Below are 18,234 nucleotides of genomic sequence, written 5' to 3'. Positions count from 1 at the left end.
ACACTTAATGGCATGTGTGAAGGTTCATCCTCGACAGGAGGCATCCGAAGAAATGGACTTTATGAAGAGGCCGTGCCGTCCATTAACCAAAGGCAGCTCCTTGGCCTCCAGTCTCGGGGTGGCGTCATGCCACGTGCTCCAGAGAACTCATTTCCACCCTGCAATGGACAACATAAATCATAAAAACACTTTGTTAAATGGACATAAGAATAAAAGCAGACATTCCACGCTTCAACTATATTTATCACACATGCCTGTGTGCACATTTCCACCACTCCCATCCCTGGGGGAGAATGTATAACCTTGCATTAAATAAAACTACAGAGCGTGAAGGGAAGAAGAGCTAAAGACAAGTTCAGAGCTAACATTTCTGGAGCACCTAATACGTTCCAGAGGCTGTGCATTATCTCATTTAATTCTCGGAACTTCCCTATGAGGTAGGTATTGTTACCTTCATTTTACTTAGAGGAAAAAGGCTCAGAGAATCTAAGTAACTTGTCCATGAAGACACAGCTGGTAATTGGCAGCGCTGGAATATGACAGCAAATCTGATTGATCCCAAGTCTGAGCTCCTAATAACTCATGGTATCGTCCATCTAGATCCATAGTAACCATTGCTGAGACTCTGATATTAACATGGCTTATGAGAAGGATGTAGCCACCAAAATGGCTCTATCAATTTTAGTATGAGCACCCCAAGCGCAGTACATAATCTTTCGGGGAACTTATTTTTAAAGGAATATAGACAACTTAGAGTGCAGGGACAGAGGAATGATCGTAAAGGAATCAGAACCAATGTATCTGAGGCTGAAAAACTAGAAATGATAAGCCTGAAAAAAATGGAAGCTCAGGAGAGGGTTTTACTATTTGAAATGCTTGGTGTCATTACGTAGTGCAGGTAGATATGTCTAAGTATAGACACGAGGACCTGAAACCAATGAACTACAGAAAACAGAAAATAGCTTTCTAAAAGACAAAGAGGGAATTCCCTGGCAGTGCAGTGGTTAGGACTCAGCGCCTTCACTGCTGAGGGCATGGTTTGATCCCTGGTTGGGGAACTAAGATTCCACAAGCTGCGTGGCACAGCCAAATAATAATAATAGTAATAATAATAATAATAATAATAAATTTTTAGAAAAAGACCAAGACATATGAAGATGGAATGGGCTGCCTCTAGAGGTAGAAAGATTCTCATCACTAGCAGGTTCAACAGAAGTTAAAGGAAACCTCATCATAGGTAATGAAATTAGGATTTGAATTGTCTCACATACTTTGTAACAAATCATATGAACGTAATTCCACAAACTTGGCAACAACTGGCCTTTGGGTAATCTTGCGAAGAGAGCTGGACAACTGGTGCAGCAGGGCTGGGGGGTAGGGTAGGGAGGGGTGGCCAAAGGCACGGGAAGAGGAGGAGTTTCCATTCAAGAAGGTGCCCTTAAAAATTACTGAGTCGAGGAAATTTCCTCTAGAGTTGCTGAAGCTGTCAAGTATAATGATCAAGATAGGTTGGCGGCCATGATTCCTGCTACTGTGAACTAGAGTAATAGAAAGCGGCCAGTTTCATAGAGAGGAGAGCATGAAGCAGACCCACAGAATGCATCAGAAGTAAACAGTGGGGTCCTTATAGCCCCATGTTCCCAATCCTGGTACTCCCAACGCTCAGCAACCCTGTCCTGAGTATCATGACACTCCAGCATCCGAATAATTTATCCTGTCTGCTTAAGACAACTTGAGTGAGTTTCTCACTTGTAATTAAGAGTCTTAGTACATAAGAAAAACAAGTCAAAGAGATTTAGGGCAAAGTGTATTAGTACTTGAAACATTTAGGCAGATGAGTAGCCATTGTTTCAACAACAAATTAAAGGTTTCCCTCACACCGAGTCTGGGTTTAGGTGTTCCTCCCACGTGTTCCTATAGCAAAGAGAATTGGTCCGTTATCGTATATTCACTAAATTATAAATTCCACATGAACAGGGGTTGCGTTTTTCTTACCGATGTAACCCAACATCTGGCATTATGTCTTTTATAAATAAGTGTATACTTATTACTACCTTCAAAGACTGATCTGTGTCAGAAAATGGCAGTACAATGGAAACAATTGGTCTGCTTTGCAGAAGACCTGGATTGTATTTCAAGCTCTGTAACAAGTAAATCTCCATTTACTTACTAGCAAAGTGGGGAAATAACCTTTATTCCAGCTTTATACTTCAGGAATGTACTATTTACTAAGAACCTAAGTTACCTCACACTTCCCAATTCAAAGAAACAACAATCAGAGTACAATCTTCCATTTTTAAGCAAGATATATAGGATTTCCTCTCATTTTAATCCTATGATATTTTCTTTATAAACCTGTGGTAAACAGAGATGTGCTGCTCAGATGCCCTTGATGGACTCGCTGCCTAGCTGCAATCAGAGGGGCTCGCTGACGGCCTCCAGTTGTTAGCTTTGTCAGGGTTCACCTCAGCTTTCTAGCCAAGATCATGCTCATCTCAAGATGGCACCAGGCCAAAGATCTGAAAAGGCAGTGAGCGGTACAAGGGTCTAGCCATTTCCACCCAACATGTTTCTGACAGGCATTCTTCCCTCTGGAGCTCCCCATTGGGCAGACAGCAACTCTGCCAGCTGCACATCACAGGATGACAGCTTCTCCGGGCTAATTGTGCATCCTCCCCTCTCACTGGAGTTCCTCTCCACGAAACCGTTTTGCACTTCTAACTCCACTGTAGCATCCACCTCCTGGAGAATTCTGTGATAAAATCAAAGACTAGCTTGTTTCTAATCTAGGCCGTTAATTTACTCTCTCATTTATTTAACCGCTGCTGCTGTTAATAATGCTTCGCAGGCTTTCTATCAGGCTGTGACATTTTGGCTTAGTGTCCCCAAAGCACTTTAAGTCTAGTACAAGGTATGATTTTTTTTCCTTCACATAAAACATTGCAATTTTACCAGCAAAATTATTTAAATACATTTCATTGTATCTAGTCAAGGTACTTTTATTTTACTATAAATACAAAAACCAAACCAAAGCAAAATAGTTGTGACATAGAAAAACACACCAAACTTTAACAGCACCATCTGGTGGTGCTTGACAGGAACTGCTCACTGCTCAATCATTCAGGGAAAGACCTCTTGAAACTGCAACACCTTTGTGTTATCTTCTGTCCATCTAGTGTAATTAAGGTTTTAAAATAAGGCCAAATAACGAAAAATATAACTAAAGTTAAATCAAGGCTTTAAAGCTGGTGAATACATACAGGTGTTGTGTTCCTTTTTCAGAGCTCTGGAGTATAGTAACCGCCTCTCCCCACATCTCTCATCACCATAGTACAGACTATTAACTTGCTTTTTGTTTGTGGTATTTATCAGTGTCTGAAATTTTATAAACATTTTATCTTTTGATAATTTGGCTTCCCTACAAGGACATAAGCTCTATGAGGACAGAGCCCTTATCTTACTCATCCCTATAATCCTCAGTGCTGCCTGGCATATAAAACTTTTTGAATAAATAAATGAATCTTGAGCTTCCCTGGTGGCGCAGTGGTTGAGAATCTGCCTGCTAATGCAGGGGACACGGGTTCGAGCCCTGGTCTGGGAAAATCCCACATGCCGCGGAGCAACTGGGCCCGTGAGCCACAACTACTGAGCCTGCGCGTCTGGAGCCTGTGCTCCGCAACAAGCGAGGCCGTGATAATGAGAGGCCCGCGCACCGTGACGAAGAGTGGTCCCCACCTGCCGCAACTAGAGAAAGCCCTCGCACAGAAACGAAGACCCAACACAGCCATAAATTAATTAATTAATTTAAAAAAAAAAGAAAAAAGAAATGAATCTTTTTAATTTAATGAACAGCTACATTTAGATCAGCCTTGGAATTACGAAAAAACCCCACCTGAGAGAAAATTTTACTGTAAACTTAGAGATCATGGGGTAAGAATTAAAGAGGCCCTAGAGAAGTGAAGTCCATGGCCAGTTAAGGGAGAACCAAAAGACCTGGCTAGAAGAAATTAGAGGAAGACCAGACTGGTCTACAGATGTTTTTATGTGCTCAAACCTGTGTTAATTACTGCAAATGAATGCCTGAAGGGAACTGTCATCTAACACAATCACATTTAAAACAACACTGACATAAATGTACAGCCTGTGCTTGAATATTTATAGGGATACAGAGTTGTTACCTCACAAGGCATCCTGCCAACTACACTTGGAGACTTCAGGCTACCAACAGTAGCTTAAGACAGTCACAAGATGGGACTGGATAATTATAGACCAAAGATTAATACAACCAGTTAATCAAAAAACAAATTAAAAAGGTGTTAATTAGAAAAATTATTTATTTCTGCTCCTTTCATATATCTTATTGTTCAGGAAACAGTCTTACATACATATCTGAAATGATGCACTGTCACACACTCTGTTTAAAGGCAAAGCACCACAGGTAAAGCTGATCAGCTGTCCAGAGTTCTCAGCTTATGGGATCTCACTTCCTGATTTCACATTAATTTCTGAAGGTCAGAAGTGTCATCTCCAAAAAATGTTAAGGGGTTTGTAAAAAATAATCACTTTATTCAATATTATAGTTGTAGAAATGAAGTATATTTTCTTTAAGAAATAAAAAAAAGAAGAAAATGCCACTTAACATCGTTGGTATGTCAGTATAGGCCAGCAGGAAAAAATACTGATAAGCTTGTCTCTGATACCAAGAAGACATTCTAGTCCAAGCTATAATACATTTCCTATGTTTTCACTAGATGTTTCTTTTCTGCTGCTTTTCATCCTTTTCCATATTTCATATCAGAGGACTGGTACAGCCTTTAAAACTTCATTAACAGGAGCAAATTCAGTATCCACCGATTTCTTCTCAGAAGGCACTCTAACCCATCAGATAGCCCCTGTAAAAATAAAATTTATAAACACAAAAAGTGAAAAGGAAGCAACATTTCAAAGTGTCCCAAACAAATTTTATGATGAATCAAATGACAATGTGAAAATATAATTGTGTGATTCCTCATTATGGTTCTTATTTCAAATCTTGCCCCCCAATAAATACAATACTGGGTCTGGGTTCCATTATCCTTCTCCCTCAAAGGACAAAGTTACAAACCAATATGCTAAACAACAGAGGATGAGAAAAAAAAAAGTAAAGAGAAAAAAATGTTATGTAAAAGTCAAAGAAAGAGCCAGAATCAATTTCCTTTGGACTCTCACAATTGCAACAAACATCACAAACCTTTTTATGGAAAGAAGCTGGTTTAGATTTCCTGCAAACCCTAATATTACCAAAGGAGAAAGCAGGAGGACCAGGAGCTGTTCACGCCTGGGAGGCGAGCCCTCGTACCCCCTGGAAGCAGTGTGCAGAAGCGTCTGCCCTGCACCTGTTTCTTTAGGAAATGACTTGATGGCAGGCAGGGGGCATTAGCTATAGCTGCTGAACAAGTCAAACTTCACACTGTTCAAGTAGGAAATCCTTTTACTAAATGTACAAGTTGGGCCCTGAAATCCCCTTTAAATTAAAGTATTAAAAGTCTGCTTTATAAAGTTCCAAACTTTTTCTTTTGCAATAAATCCTTGCAACCTCTTATTTAGGAGCTGCAGGATCAAGGAAAAAAATAGAAAGATTGTGTAAAACTATCCACATTAAGAAAGGGTTGAATACACCCTGTCCCCGCTGATGCCTTTAGAACTTCTCTTTTTGATCCTGCCTCTAACACGAGTGGGTAAGCCTAACACGAATGGGCAAACGTCACTCAGTTTCCTCATCTATAAAATGGAGTTATGTCAAAGGATTTTAAGGATTATATAAGAGAATCTACTAATACAGTAACTGCTATTCATGGTAATAAGCACTTGACAAACATTAGCTATTATTAGTTCAGTGTCTCAAATTTCTTCATCTTTAACGTGGGGACAAAAAACTTCATAGGGTTGCCTGACACAGAGCAGACACTCAAGAATTTCCTCCCTTCCAGCTCCTGGACTCACCTGACTCCCTTGGGTCTTGGGTCTACATGCAGCCAATGTGATCTCCTTAGAACTCACTTACCCCTTTCCTTCTGCTCTATCAGCCTAGCCAATCCACACTCTGGGTACAGAGAGAACTTTCACCTCACGCAACCACTGTCACAACTCTGAGACAACCAATACTTCTCCCCTCCACTTCTCCCCCCAAAACTGAATAAAAAATAAAAAGCCTCTTAGTGTATATATCGACTTTGAAGACTGCCTCATAAATTTGCTACTGTAATGCCTGACACTTCACAAAAGGCATACTTTAAGACCTAAGCTTCACAAGCAAAGAATCTGAAAAAGAACAGACATATGTATATATATAACTGAATCACTTTACACCTGTACACCTGAAACTAATACAACATTATAAATCAACTATATTCCAATACAGAATAAAAATGTTTTTAAAAAGATTAAACCTACAAAAAAATAAAATCTTTGTCAGATAATTCTAACAGCAAGAACAGAAAAAGACCTAAGCTTCACAAGAAAAAAAAGTTCAAGATTTTAAGAAAGTGTCCACTAATATTTGCACCAGTGGAAATTACTCAACAGCTGGCTCACACTATGAAACAAAAGTACTGAGGACTCTTTAGAGACAGCTGCCTGTCATCTGCGTATACTGATAGGTGAACATGCATTTTTGGACACATATCTCTTGATACAGTTATACGTTGTGGTATTCTTCCTTGTAATTAGTATATGACCTATGCTTATGCATCAAATAAAGCCATGTTTTAATATGCAAAATTATATCAGTAGAGAATACATCAGGTCTTTTAAAAAGCATAAATCAGAAAATATAAAGCTAGTAGTACCATTTCACTGCTATTGTTTTCTCCTTTTTAAAGGTACCTCTTGTTAAAGGTGATATCAGATTCTTCGTGAGTGTGCAACCCTGGAAGCTATCATGAAGTATCTTATAGCATAGCCAACCTTTATCTCAGATGTTAGCAACTTATTTGATCTGAAAAGACTCATGGTTACTGATGTTTTTTACTTTTTGTTGTTGCTGCTGTCCCATTTATTATATATCAAGCTGCTTATATATGATGGGTCCTCAAAGAGAATGTATGCGCAAGAAGACACATCCCTTTCTTGCTGGTGATACTAACCACGCCCCTATCATGTGCAATATGCAGGCTCACAGACCTGGCTCATCATCTCTTTTGGGGCCTGCAAATATTCCAGAAAATGCAACACTGTTGCTTCCCTTATTTTCCCAAACTGTCCATTGTTTCTTCCCACTCCACACTCAAGGTACCAGGCATTAGGAGCTGTAGATGAGAAATCATATCAAAGAGGGGATCATAAAGTCCTTCCTCTTAAAAATTTAAATCTTAGATTTAGCTGCACAGCAAGTTACAGAAAGCAGCAATTTTCTATTTAGACTATTGTTCTGCTTTGACTATACCTAAATATAATTTACACCCAAAACCCATAGAGTATACTCTTCTTATTTCCTATTGTTATCTTAGTCAACAATCTTGGAAACTGGCCTATAGAATGTGGAAAAGACAAATGTTTACATAAATAATTGCAAAAGTAAGACAGAAGCAATCCAGAGAATTAAACACTTTTCAAAACCTTTTTGTAAGTAGTAGATAGCTCTGTTATCCTAAAAGTCAAATGCTCAAGCTAAAAGAAAAACACACAGCCTAAGGAGAAGACCTAAAACCTTAAGGAAGAATGGGAAGCTTAAGCAGAATGAGAACAAATCTGGTGCTATGGACAAAACCAGCTCACTGCTTCTGTTCTGCTCTATGCCTCCAAAGGTTCTTTCTGTTTTCATTATTAATTTTTAATAGCCTCTTTATCCTCTCTGGGAGCCTCCTCTTTTCCTGTTTTGCTATGAAGAACTTCAGACTCTTCTATTGGTATACCTCTGGCAACAAGGGTAGAACAAAGAGGAACAAAAAGAGGAGGCTGGGGTCCCCGTCCTCGTACAATTTAACAAATGTCCCCAATTCTTCCCAGGACAAAAATAAGAGCCATTGGCAGTCTGATGGAGCCACATGGCCACACAGATATTCAGCTGACAAAGAGCACTGCTCTCTTGTCCCACACTGCAGGGTTAAGATGGGAACATGAGTGCAGGAGAAGTATTTGTGACTTTCTAGAAAGTCTGTCCATTCTACCCCAGATGTGTTATCGATACGGACAGGTTAAGCCATAGAACAAGTGAACTTGTGTAATTCAAACACATTCCTATTTTCCCTTTTACTGTCTCATAATAAAATCAGAAAATATCAGTTTTAAGAAATCAGTACAGCTGACACTTGATGTTTAACATATTCCCTAAAAAATGAATTTTCTAAGAGTTAATCTTGGTACGATATGTTTGCCCAAAGTTCCTGTAGTTACTGATGTATCCATAGGTGAAATCAGAATATAGGGAAATGTGATCAGACTCATCTACATTTAAAATGAAAGATCTCAAACAGAATTATAAAAGTTGCCATAAAACCAATTTATTTTTGTTCTAAAGATGGTGTTCGTTTTCTGAATCAAAATAATCTAATATATATATGAAATCCTTTCCCCATCTTTTTGGAGAGGCAGTAACTCTCCTTTCCTGTCCAATGCTTAGTGGGTTTTCCTCATATCACTATTCAAAGAGCAACAGCAATTAATGGCTCAAAAGTATTCCTTACTGTTATTATTACTATGGGAATTCCATATGTTACAGATTAACCAAAAAGCCCTTTAGAGAAATGTCTCCAGTCAGTGGTCACTGATGCTACAGCAAAATAACGGGATTTTCTCATGAACATGTATGGAGATAACAGTCAGGAAGACCTATTCGTCTCAATTTTGCTACTAACTATAGCTATAACCTTGAGCAAGTCACAAATTTCTCTGGTTCTCGAAATTTTCATCTGTTTAAATGAGGGTTAAATTAAATCTCCTATGATTTTATGTGATCCGGGTAATTATTTTACCAGTTTGCAAGTTAAGTTGCTGATTACACAAAGTACTTAATAACTTACGGCAGTTTCATTCTCATGAATACTCTAGCCATGAAAAAACTCAATAGGACACAGACGAATCCAATGAATAAAAGGAGAAATCTATTGAGCTTGGGAATGTTTGGTGCATTGGATCGGTCCAGGATTATGAAACCTAAACCTCCCATTGTAAACAGGAAGCTGGATGCGAGTCCTTCCATAATATATTGTCCATTTACTCTGAAAAAGAAAGACCAGAGCAAACAATAAATGAAAATTCCCGGGAAAATAAAAAACTTTTTCCTTAGATTGAAATTCCTATTTCTGCTAAAACATTTTTGTGCTTATTTTTTATTATTACCTTTACAACTATTTTACCATATTTCTGGCTATTCATTTCAATAAATATTTATTGAGAGCCTATTATGTATCAAGCACTATTTAGGTTCTGGGGACACAACAATGAACAAAACAGACACAAATCTTTGTCTTCATGGAGCTTATGCTCAAAAAAACCTTTCAAACTTCAACTAACACAACTGCCTATGTAAAATCAATACTCATACATATACATATTTTTTTTTTTTTGGCCACGCCGCACAGCTTGTGGGATTTTCATTCCCGACCAGGGATTGAACCTGGGCCCTCAGCAGTGAGAGCACAAAGTCCTAACAAATGGACCACCAGGGAATTTCCAATACTCATATATTTTAATTATTATCTTAAAAAGCCAACTAATATATGTACATGAACCCTTTACCCAGAACTTTAGTTTTTGAAAATTATGTTATTTAAATTTCTACTATCAATTTCAAATTAATTTTGAATTGGTTAATGTTTCCTGAGTTTTAATAATTAATAAATCTCTTGTTTCAAAGTGAACTTTTTAAAATCAAGCAAGTTCTTAACTAAGGCTTCATGAACCCCACAAAGATGTCCAGCAATCTATAAACCCTTAAATTTTTGTATATACACGTATCTGATTTTTCTAGGGATGAAGACCTTTCAAATTCTGAGAGCTCATGGACCCCAAAAGGCAAATTTCTCTGTTAAAGATATGATTTATACATAGGCACATATAAAGAAGGTATATATATTTTTGCTAAACTAATTGTTTTAATTGAAAACGCAATACATGCAGCAGTTTCAAAATTCAAACTCAGATGACGAGACAGTGAAACGTCTCCTTGCCATCAAGATCTCCTGTCATGCAGATCCCCTCCACAGAGAATCACAGTAATCTTTCCAGGAATATTCTATGCATGGAATACCACTAAACTAAGTGTAAATACAAACATATAGCTATGTTTAGGTAGACAGTTACCAAGTGGATTGTATAAGGCAATACAACAAGCACTGCTCAGGTGAAACAAACCACGCTGTTTTGGTGTTCATTGCCTACATGGAACTCCCAAGTCTCAAAAATTATTTTTTCTATGTAATATAGTATATCCAGGGGTCCACAGATTTTTTCTTAAATGACCAGATTGTATATACCTTAGGCTTGCCGGCCATATGGCTTGTATCACACTTAACACAGTAGCTTGAAAGCAGCCATAGATAGTACAGAAACAAATGGGTGTGCCTAATTCCAATAAAGCTTTACTTACAAATAAACAGGTACCTGTGGTTTGCTGACCCCAGAACAGCCTATAAATGAATTTTAAACTGATACCCTCCTTTAAATAAGTGATCATGTCAATCATTGTGAAATATTTTATTTCCTAATAAGTGAATACATAAATAATATACTTCTACTCTTTTTCTTGTCCACTTCCTGCAATCTCTGAATTTAGCATTTTAAAACAGCTATTGTCTAAATACAGATGCACCCAATAGGTTGCACTGTATTTTTAAATAAGCAGGCATGTCTCAGCAATCTTCCTTCCCACCACCAAATCATTCAAAATGATATCTTTTACCTGTAGGCCAAGAAAGCTACTGGTCTCTGATGCCCATGTTCGTCAGTCATGGAGCCGACACTTGGAGGTTCAACGATAACATCATAAATGATTCCTAAATGAAAGACAACAACATAGATTAGATCAGATTCCTAATTTTAAAATAGATTTAGAGTTTTTATCTGTCTCTAAAGGTTCATTTATATTTCAACAGGACTGCTTTGATGTATTATTATAATCAAATGAGGCCCAGCTTACCTCCTAAACTTCAGATAAACCAGAATTTATCTTCAGAAATTCAACTCAGTATTTTAAAATGACTTGCAAAACATAAAAGAAATTCATTCAGTATTGTTTCAAACTCAAGAATGACTCCACAATAAAGCAGGTTTAACATTAAAGGCTATTTTTAGTTCAAGAAAATGTTCCAAATATACTTGGATTTGTTTCTTTAAATTAAGAGGTAACTAGAGAAACTTTCTTGCTTAAAAGTAAAATGAGACGTTTTAAAATCACACCATTAGGCAGACTGGCAATACTAGAGATTCACAATCATTAATGTTAATATCCATCATTATGTCATAATGTCATCATGATCATTTACGCTAAAGTCCATCAACACTGTTTCTCAAGTCTCCCACTGTCAACGTCTCCTCTTTATCTTCACTGTTTTCCATCATCCCCACCTCCAGCTTTTCTTAAGCACAGCAAGGCTGTCTCCCTCACCTTTGACTAACAAAACGATCACTTGGGAATTCCCTAACTCACCCCCGCCCCCCCAAACCAAATCTACAAACTGGAACCTGCATCCATCCTCACCTCCGGAATTCCCTCCAGCTACAACAGAGGAAGAGTCCCTCCTCCTATCACCATGGGATCCCTTTTGCAATAATAAGGACTCCGTCCCCCATTTCAGAGACTTTGTTCCATGGGCTACCTCTTCTCTTTCCTGTATTTTCAACCTCTTGTTCCCTACATCAACTTTCCCTTGACACCAGATCCTCCTAGTTAACATTCTACTTCTATGCTTCCTTTTTGAAAGGGGGCCAGGCTTCCTTCTGGAGAAAAAAAAAAAAAAAGGTTAACTTTCTGTCTCCACTTCCTCACTTATCCTTCATTTTTCAGCTCACTCCGATCTGGCTTCTGCCACCACTGATATTACTCTTGCTCAGGTGGCTAATGGCCTCCATGTTGTCAAATTCAAAGGACACTTTTCAGTTCTCATATTAGGAGGTCTAGCAGTGCTTGATCCAGTTTACTAAATCCATTTTCTTGGGGTAAAAAGATGGCTTCTCATGGCTTCTTGTCCGTGTTTTCTTGCTACCTCTCTAGCTGAGCCTCCTCTGCTATAAAACCACTAAACGTTCGGAGTTCCTTAGGGCTCGATCCACTATCCTCTTCTTTGTCTACCTTCTCTCTCCAACTGAACTTATCCCTTCCCAGGGCTTTACTATGCTAATGATTCTCAATGTGCCAACACCTACCGGATCACGTTAGCACTATTAAAATTAGATGTAAGCTCCCTAAGAATAGAAACTCTATGTTCTTCAATATCTGGCTTACGGGAGGAGTTCAGAAAACATTTGTTATTGACTAATTTCAACACAAACCTCTTTTCTCAGTTCTAGACTCCTATCTGCAAACTTGACAGATCCAACTAATTATATTTGGTTATGTCCAACTATTATATATGCCAAAGTGACCTCTGGGTTCACCATTCCCAACCAAAAAAACTTCATTTCTTTAGTCTCAGAAAATGACATTTCCACCTACTTGGTGCTCAAACTAGACACCAGGAAAATTCCTTCACATGTCATTCTCCCCCCCACATCCAATCAATCATCATCAAGATCCACTGAATCTACTTCCAAAATATCTTTCATTATACATTCCTCCATCTCTAGTGCCACCAACCTTGTCTACTCTAAGTCAACTACAAAACCCACCTAATTGGTCTCGCAGTCCCGCATTTGTCCATACTTTTCCCTCTGCCTAGATACCCTTTCCCCCAATCTTTCAAATTTTGGCTAACATGTCATTTCCTCAGAAACCACATTCTAATGTAAATGATGTTCCTAACTCTGATTGTTTTCGCATAATCTCTTGTTCTTTTCCTTCAATGCACTCATGGCAATTTGCAGTGGAAAAAATAACGTAATGGAGAAAGATTTATGTGATATTTAACGTATCTCAACCAATGACATTATAAGCTTCAGGAGGGCAGGGCCCTTATCTGTTTCATTCATTGTTGCCTCCAGTACCTAATGCCTGGAACTTAACAGGAACTCAATACATTATTTGATGAATATTTCTCAGCAATAAATATTGTTTATTTATAAAGGTACACTCAGTTTCTAGAAGACTCCTTTCCAGTGGCAAAACCAATTCCTTGTATGAGACAGCTCATGGCCTTGGCCACTAAAAGGTGTCCTTTCACTTTCCCCCAGAAATCAGGGCAAAGAATCTCCCCATTACAAACATAGATGGAAAAAGTGGCCAGAATGAAAACTGTGAGGCTCCCAGCATAGGCCCTGGCTCCAGAGGAGGTAAGGGTTACAGGAAAGATTTCTAGCAGATGAAGACTTACTAAAAAAAAAAAAAAATGCCACATGCATTTTAAATTTTGTTTATTCAATCCAGCACCTATTAATGTGCTGAGCAAATGTGAATGCTAATGCAATGCTAGGACAGTATCTTACCAACATAAAAAATATTTTAAACGTAGTTTATTTAAATGAACATAAGTTAACTGTCACTATTCTAGATTTGGGAGGAGGGTAAATCCAAAGGTTCATCCTAGAACTAAGCCTGCATAATTTCAGATACTTCCCTCTTCAGCGCCAACTATTCTCACATCTATGAAAATGAAGATGTCTGACTATTCCCTTCAAAATAGAACCAGCTGCTCTTGCTGTCCCTAATCTGTGGGGCTTTAGTTTTATCATTTCCAAATCAAGTACCCCACTTCCCAAAATCTAAAAGTGCAGTAGCAGTGTTGAGTAAATCATGGAACTGCGGCTTGAAAGGGTGGTAGCTATGAAAAGACTGTAGCCGGATTGCCAACTCACCACTATACAAAGCGACGCCCCTTTTGCAAAGGACAGGATAAAATGATAATGCAGTGTTGTTCAACGGTAATGCTATTTTCCTTATTCTTTAAAATTTCAACTTCCGCTCTCTCAAATACGCGATACCTTCTGCAAATCTATCTCCAATCTCAAATATTTATCAAAACTGTGGTTTCGAAAGATTACATTCATATTTACTGTTGATCGGGGCAAAAGCAACACCGAACCCTTAGGTTTGAGCTAACAAACCTAAAGGCTGTCAAATCTCTTCCAAAGTTCCAGGGACCGTAGACAAAGAGAAGGTAAAAGTCCCAACCCTCCTGACCAACCGTGGAAGTAGAATGGGCCAAAAGAGATTTTCCCAGGGCCTTTGTCAAATAACTCACGGCATGCAATAAAAAGAGCAACAATCTGGGCTTGAAAAATATATTATTCGGCTCGGACCGCCTGGCTAAGAGGTCAGGAGACGGAAGGCAATGGGAGCGAGAAAGGAGTCCCCTCAAGATACAGAACCGGGCGTGAGGGCAAATAAACCTTTGGGCCGTTAATACTCGGGACCCCAGAGTTTCCCTCCACCCTCGGAAAAGATCGAGAGGAGAGCGATGCTTTCCCGGGCTGAGAGCGGAACACACGCGCCCCCGCGGCGGGCCGGCTCCCCGCGCCTCAGCGCCCCTCGGGCCCCAGGCAGGCCGTTACCTCCGGTGATGAGGAAGTAAGACACCACCACCAGAGCGTACACCGTCATGGCCGACGGCATATGCACCCAGGGCGGCTTCTTCAGCTTCAGGTTGGGACATTCGAGCACTAAGAACGGGACTCGATACAAACTCTCCATGTTGGTGGCGGCAGAGGCAGCGGTCGGCCGCCAATCCCACACGCCCCCCGGGAACAGGCCCGCCCGCTCTTCCCCCGGCGCGTGCGCGGGGAAGGGAACGGCAGGTCCGCAACGCTCGGAGGCAGTGTTTACACCCATGGAAGAAAAGAAGAAACTATAAAAACGGATAAGTGACATGACTTAAAAGTATGTATTATTGAGTCTTGTGAAGCATAAATTTGAGTAAGAAGCTCAGTTATAGCCAATGAATAAACAGGTGATTTCTGTACCTTCAAGGACCTGCAGGCCTTCAGACGTGGCCAAGCCGGAGCAGCAGAAGGACCAGGATCGATCTGAGCCCCTCCCACTTGCTCATGCTGGGGATTTGGAAGCTGATTGGACGCAGGACGCTGTAAGTTCCCAGAGCCAGAGGATGAATGGGGACATTTGGAAAGCTCTGCCTTTTTTACTAGCAGGTTTTTCAAGAGCTTGAGAAAGTCCTACGTTGCTGAGCTTTTACTTCCTGATGTAGCAGTGGTGGCAGTAGTAATAATTGTTACTAATAATTGTTAAATTAATGTATTATAAAATTAAAAATACATATCTAGTTTAGATCTATCGCAAAGGTCAAGAGGACATCTCCACAGGATGTCTAAAGCGGATACCTTGACGTGACCAAAATACTATTTTAAATAACCAGTGTCCTCTGCTATTTTCGCAAATGCTAAAATCTTTCAGGCCGAAAATCTTGAAATCGTCCTGATTTCTCTCTTTTTTAAACCTCCGTATCCAAATTATTAGCAGATCTTTTTGGTTGTACCATCAAAAATATCTTTAATTTATCCACTTTTCTCCATTCCATATTTACCACCCTAGTGGAAGCCACCATCATCTCTTGCCTGGGCTATGTTTACAATCCAAGTGGATGAAAATATTTGATGGAGAATTTGTCTTTGGGATGGACTAGATGGCCTAAAAAGTTTTTTTTGTTTGTTTAGTTTTTGTTTTTTATATACTCTCTTAAGATACTGCTAATACCTATTTTCTTTTGGAATAAGAGTTCGAAGTGACATTATATAAATCCAGGAGAGACTGATACCTTTATAATTGAGCCAATATTTTTATGGGTTTTTTTGTTACTGAGCTCATGGTGTTTTACAGGATGGCATGCATTGGTTCTTCACTTTAGTGACTCGATTACTGAGAAATTGTTTAAATACCACAGTAGTAAAAATATTTATAAAACATTGCAGCATCTAACTCTAAATACAGATGAGGCTTGCTGCTCTTATTGTTTAATAGTGAGAGTCTCCCCCTGAGTCTTACTCAGTGTGTATTAAGGGAGGGATGTTAATCTTAGATTATGAGAGGGTCACTAATAACACCAGTAATAAAGGGTGTTTACACCAGAGCCAGCATTTACACATAGGAAGTTTTTCTGGGGACTATAAAGCAGAATGTTTCTGAAATTCCCATAGTTATATAAACAAGGAAAACTTTGGAACAATTAAAAATATGTTGCCTTGAGAAAATAAGGAAAAACATAGAAATTAAAAGTTTTTAAGCTTCCTGGGACTTCCCTGGTGGCGCAGTGGTTAAGAATCCGCCTGCCAATGCAGGGGACACGGGTTCGAGCCCTCGTCCAGGAAGACCCCCCCATGCCGCAGAGCAACTAACCGCATGTGCCACAACTCCTGAGCCTGTGCTCTGGAGCCCATGAGCCACAACTACTGAAGCCTGTGCACCTAGAGTCCTTGCTCCGCAACAAGAGAAGCCACCACAATGAGAAGCTTGCGCACCACAACGAAGAGTAGCCCCCGCTCGCCCCAACTAGAGAAAGCCCGTGTGCAGCAACGAAGACCCAATACAGCCAAAAATAAATAAAATAAAATAAATACATTTATAAAGAAAGTTTTTAAGCTTCCTTTATATCTTCAGAAAGGAAACTAACATTTTTTTAATTATTCTTTTTTTTAATGTATTTATTTTATTTTATTTTTGGCTGCGCTGGGTCCTTGTTGCTGTGCGTGGGCTTTCTCTAGTTGTGGCGAGCGGGGTCTACTATTCATTGCGGTGCGCAGGCTTCTCACTGAGGTGGCTTCTCTTGTTGCGGAGCATGGGCTCTAGGCACGCGGGCTTCAGTAGTTGTGGCTCGCGAGCTCTAGAGCGCAGGCTCAGTAGTTGTGGCTCACGGGCCCAGTTGCTCCGCGGCATGTGGGATCTTCCCAGACCAGGGCTCGAACCCGTGTCCCCTGAACTGGCAGGCAGATTTTTAACCACTGCGCCACCAGGGAAGTCCAAGAAACTAACATTAATTAACCACCTCTTGGCAGATATATTATGTTGTCATTTATGTTAGTTCTTGTTTACTTTTCATGACAATTCTATTAGGTAATTACTAATGTCACCACTTTACATATGACAAAACTGAAGCTTGGGAAGTAAAACAAACTCAAAAAGTATATTCTGTGATTGGATGAGAACTAAAGGCAATTGCCCTAAATATAAAACAGATTTAAGATGTTTAAGATGAGACAAGTTTATATAAGTATCCTTCCTCTTATATATTCTGGGGCCAAATAATTCCATATACATTGTAGAAAAAACACAGAAGTTTTAAAAAATATAAGTTTACTAATAAAAAATAAAACTGCCAAGTCAGAACACATCACGTTCATCTATATATCGAATTATTACTGTTACTTCTTTACTCTGTTCTGAAAGGTAAGTTTGTTCCAGGAACCAATTCATTATTTTTTTTAACATCTTAAACTTTCAAGTATTTTCCAACTTGAGTTTGTAATGTTATACAAGCCAGGTAAGAAAGAAATCTTTCATGAGTAAAATTTGCACATCTGCTACCATCTGTGTCCTAACCAACAATCTTACTATAGAAAATGTTTTGTTTAAACACAACATAAACTTTGTAACTGAAAACCAAACAAATAATGAATATAAGCATGGGCATTAGAGCATGCCCTTAAATAAGCAGAATCTTATTCAGCGGGGGGGGGGGGGGGGGGGGGGTCTATTGTATGTAAATGAAGAAAGGACAAATGTTGGAAGAAACAAATACTTAAAACTTTATGGGGACTTCCCTGGTGATCCAGTGGTTAAGAATCTGCCTTCCAATGCAGGGGACGTGGGTTCGATCCCTTGTCCGGGAAGTAAGATCCCACATGCCGTGGGGCAATTAAGCCGGCGCGCCATAACTACTGAGCCCGTGCGCCACAAACTACAGAGCCCACGCACTCTGGAGCCCGTGCACCACAACTAGAGAGCGAAAACCCGCACGCCACAACTAGAGAGAAGCCTGCACGCTGCAACGAAAATTTCCGCATGCAGCAACGAAGACCCCACAACTAAGACCCGACACAGCCAAAAATAATATAAAATTTAAAAAGAAAAGAAAAAACCATTATGTACAGTAGAGCCTATCATTTTAAGCTACATATAAAAGCAAAAATGACAAATTTTTACTGTGCACAATCAAA

At 39.3% G+C, this 18,234-nt stretch overlaps 1 protein-coding gene and 1 long non-coding RNA gene across 2 annotated transcripts; one reads left to right on the top strand and one right to left on the bottom strand.

Annotated features, from left to right (window-relative positions):
• Window positions 1-4,316: 4,316 nt before the first annotated feature.
• OSTC (oligosaccharyltransferase complex non-catalytic subunit) lies at window positions 4,317-14,841 on the bottom strand. The gene is made up of 4 exons (XM_082389154.1): window positions 14,623-14,841; window positions 10,880-10,973; window positions 9,000-9,197; window positions 4,317-4,892 (listed from the first exon to the last, which is right to left on the bottom strand). The coding sequence occupies exons 1-4, from the start codon at window positions 14,759-14,761 to the stop codon at window positions 4,874-4,876; spliced, it is 450 nt and encodes a 149-aa protein (XP_082245280.1). The 5' UTR covers window positions 14,762-14,841; the 3' UTR covers window positions 4,317-4,873.
• LOC309627309 lies at window positions 14,828-15,652 on the top strand. The gene is made up of 2 exons (XR_014243670.1): window positions 14,828-14,947; window positions 15,038-15,652. It is a non-coding gene; the product is annotated as an uncharacterized lncRNA (long non-coding RNA).
• Window positions 15,653-18,234: the final 2,582 nt, after the last annotated feature.

The sequence above is a fragment of the Balaenoptera borealis genome, assembly GCF_965194805.1.
Source record: "Balaenoptera borealis genome assembly, chromosome: 4".
NCBI classification, from domain to species: Eukaryota; Metazoa; Chordata; class Mammalia; order Artiodactyla; family Balaenopteridae; genus Balaenoptera; species Balaenoptera borealis.
Note: the sequence above shows the minus strand (reverse complement) of the source record. Positions and strands in the feature narration are given on the sequence as shown.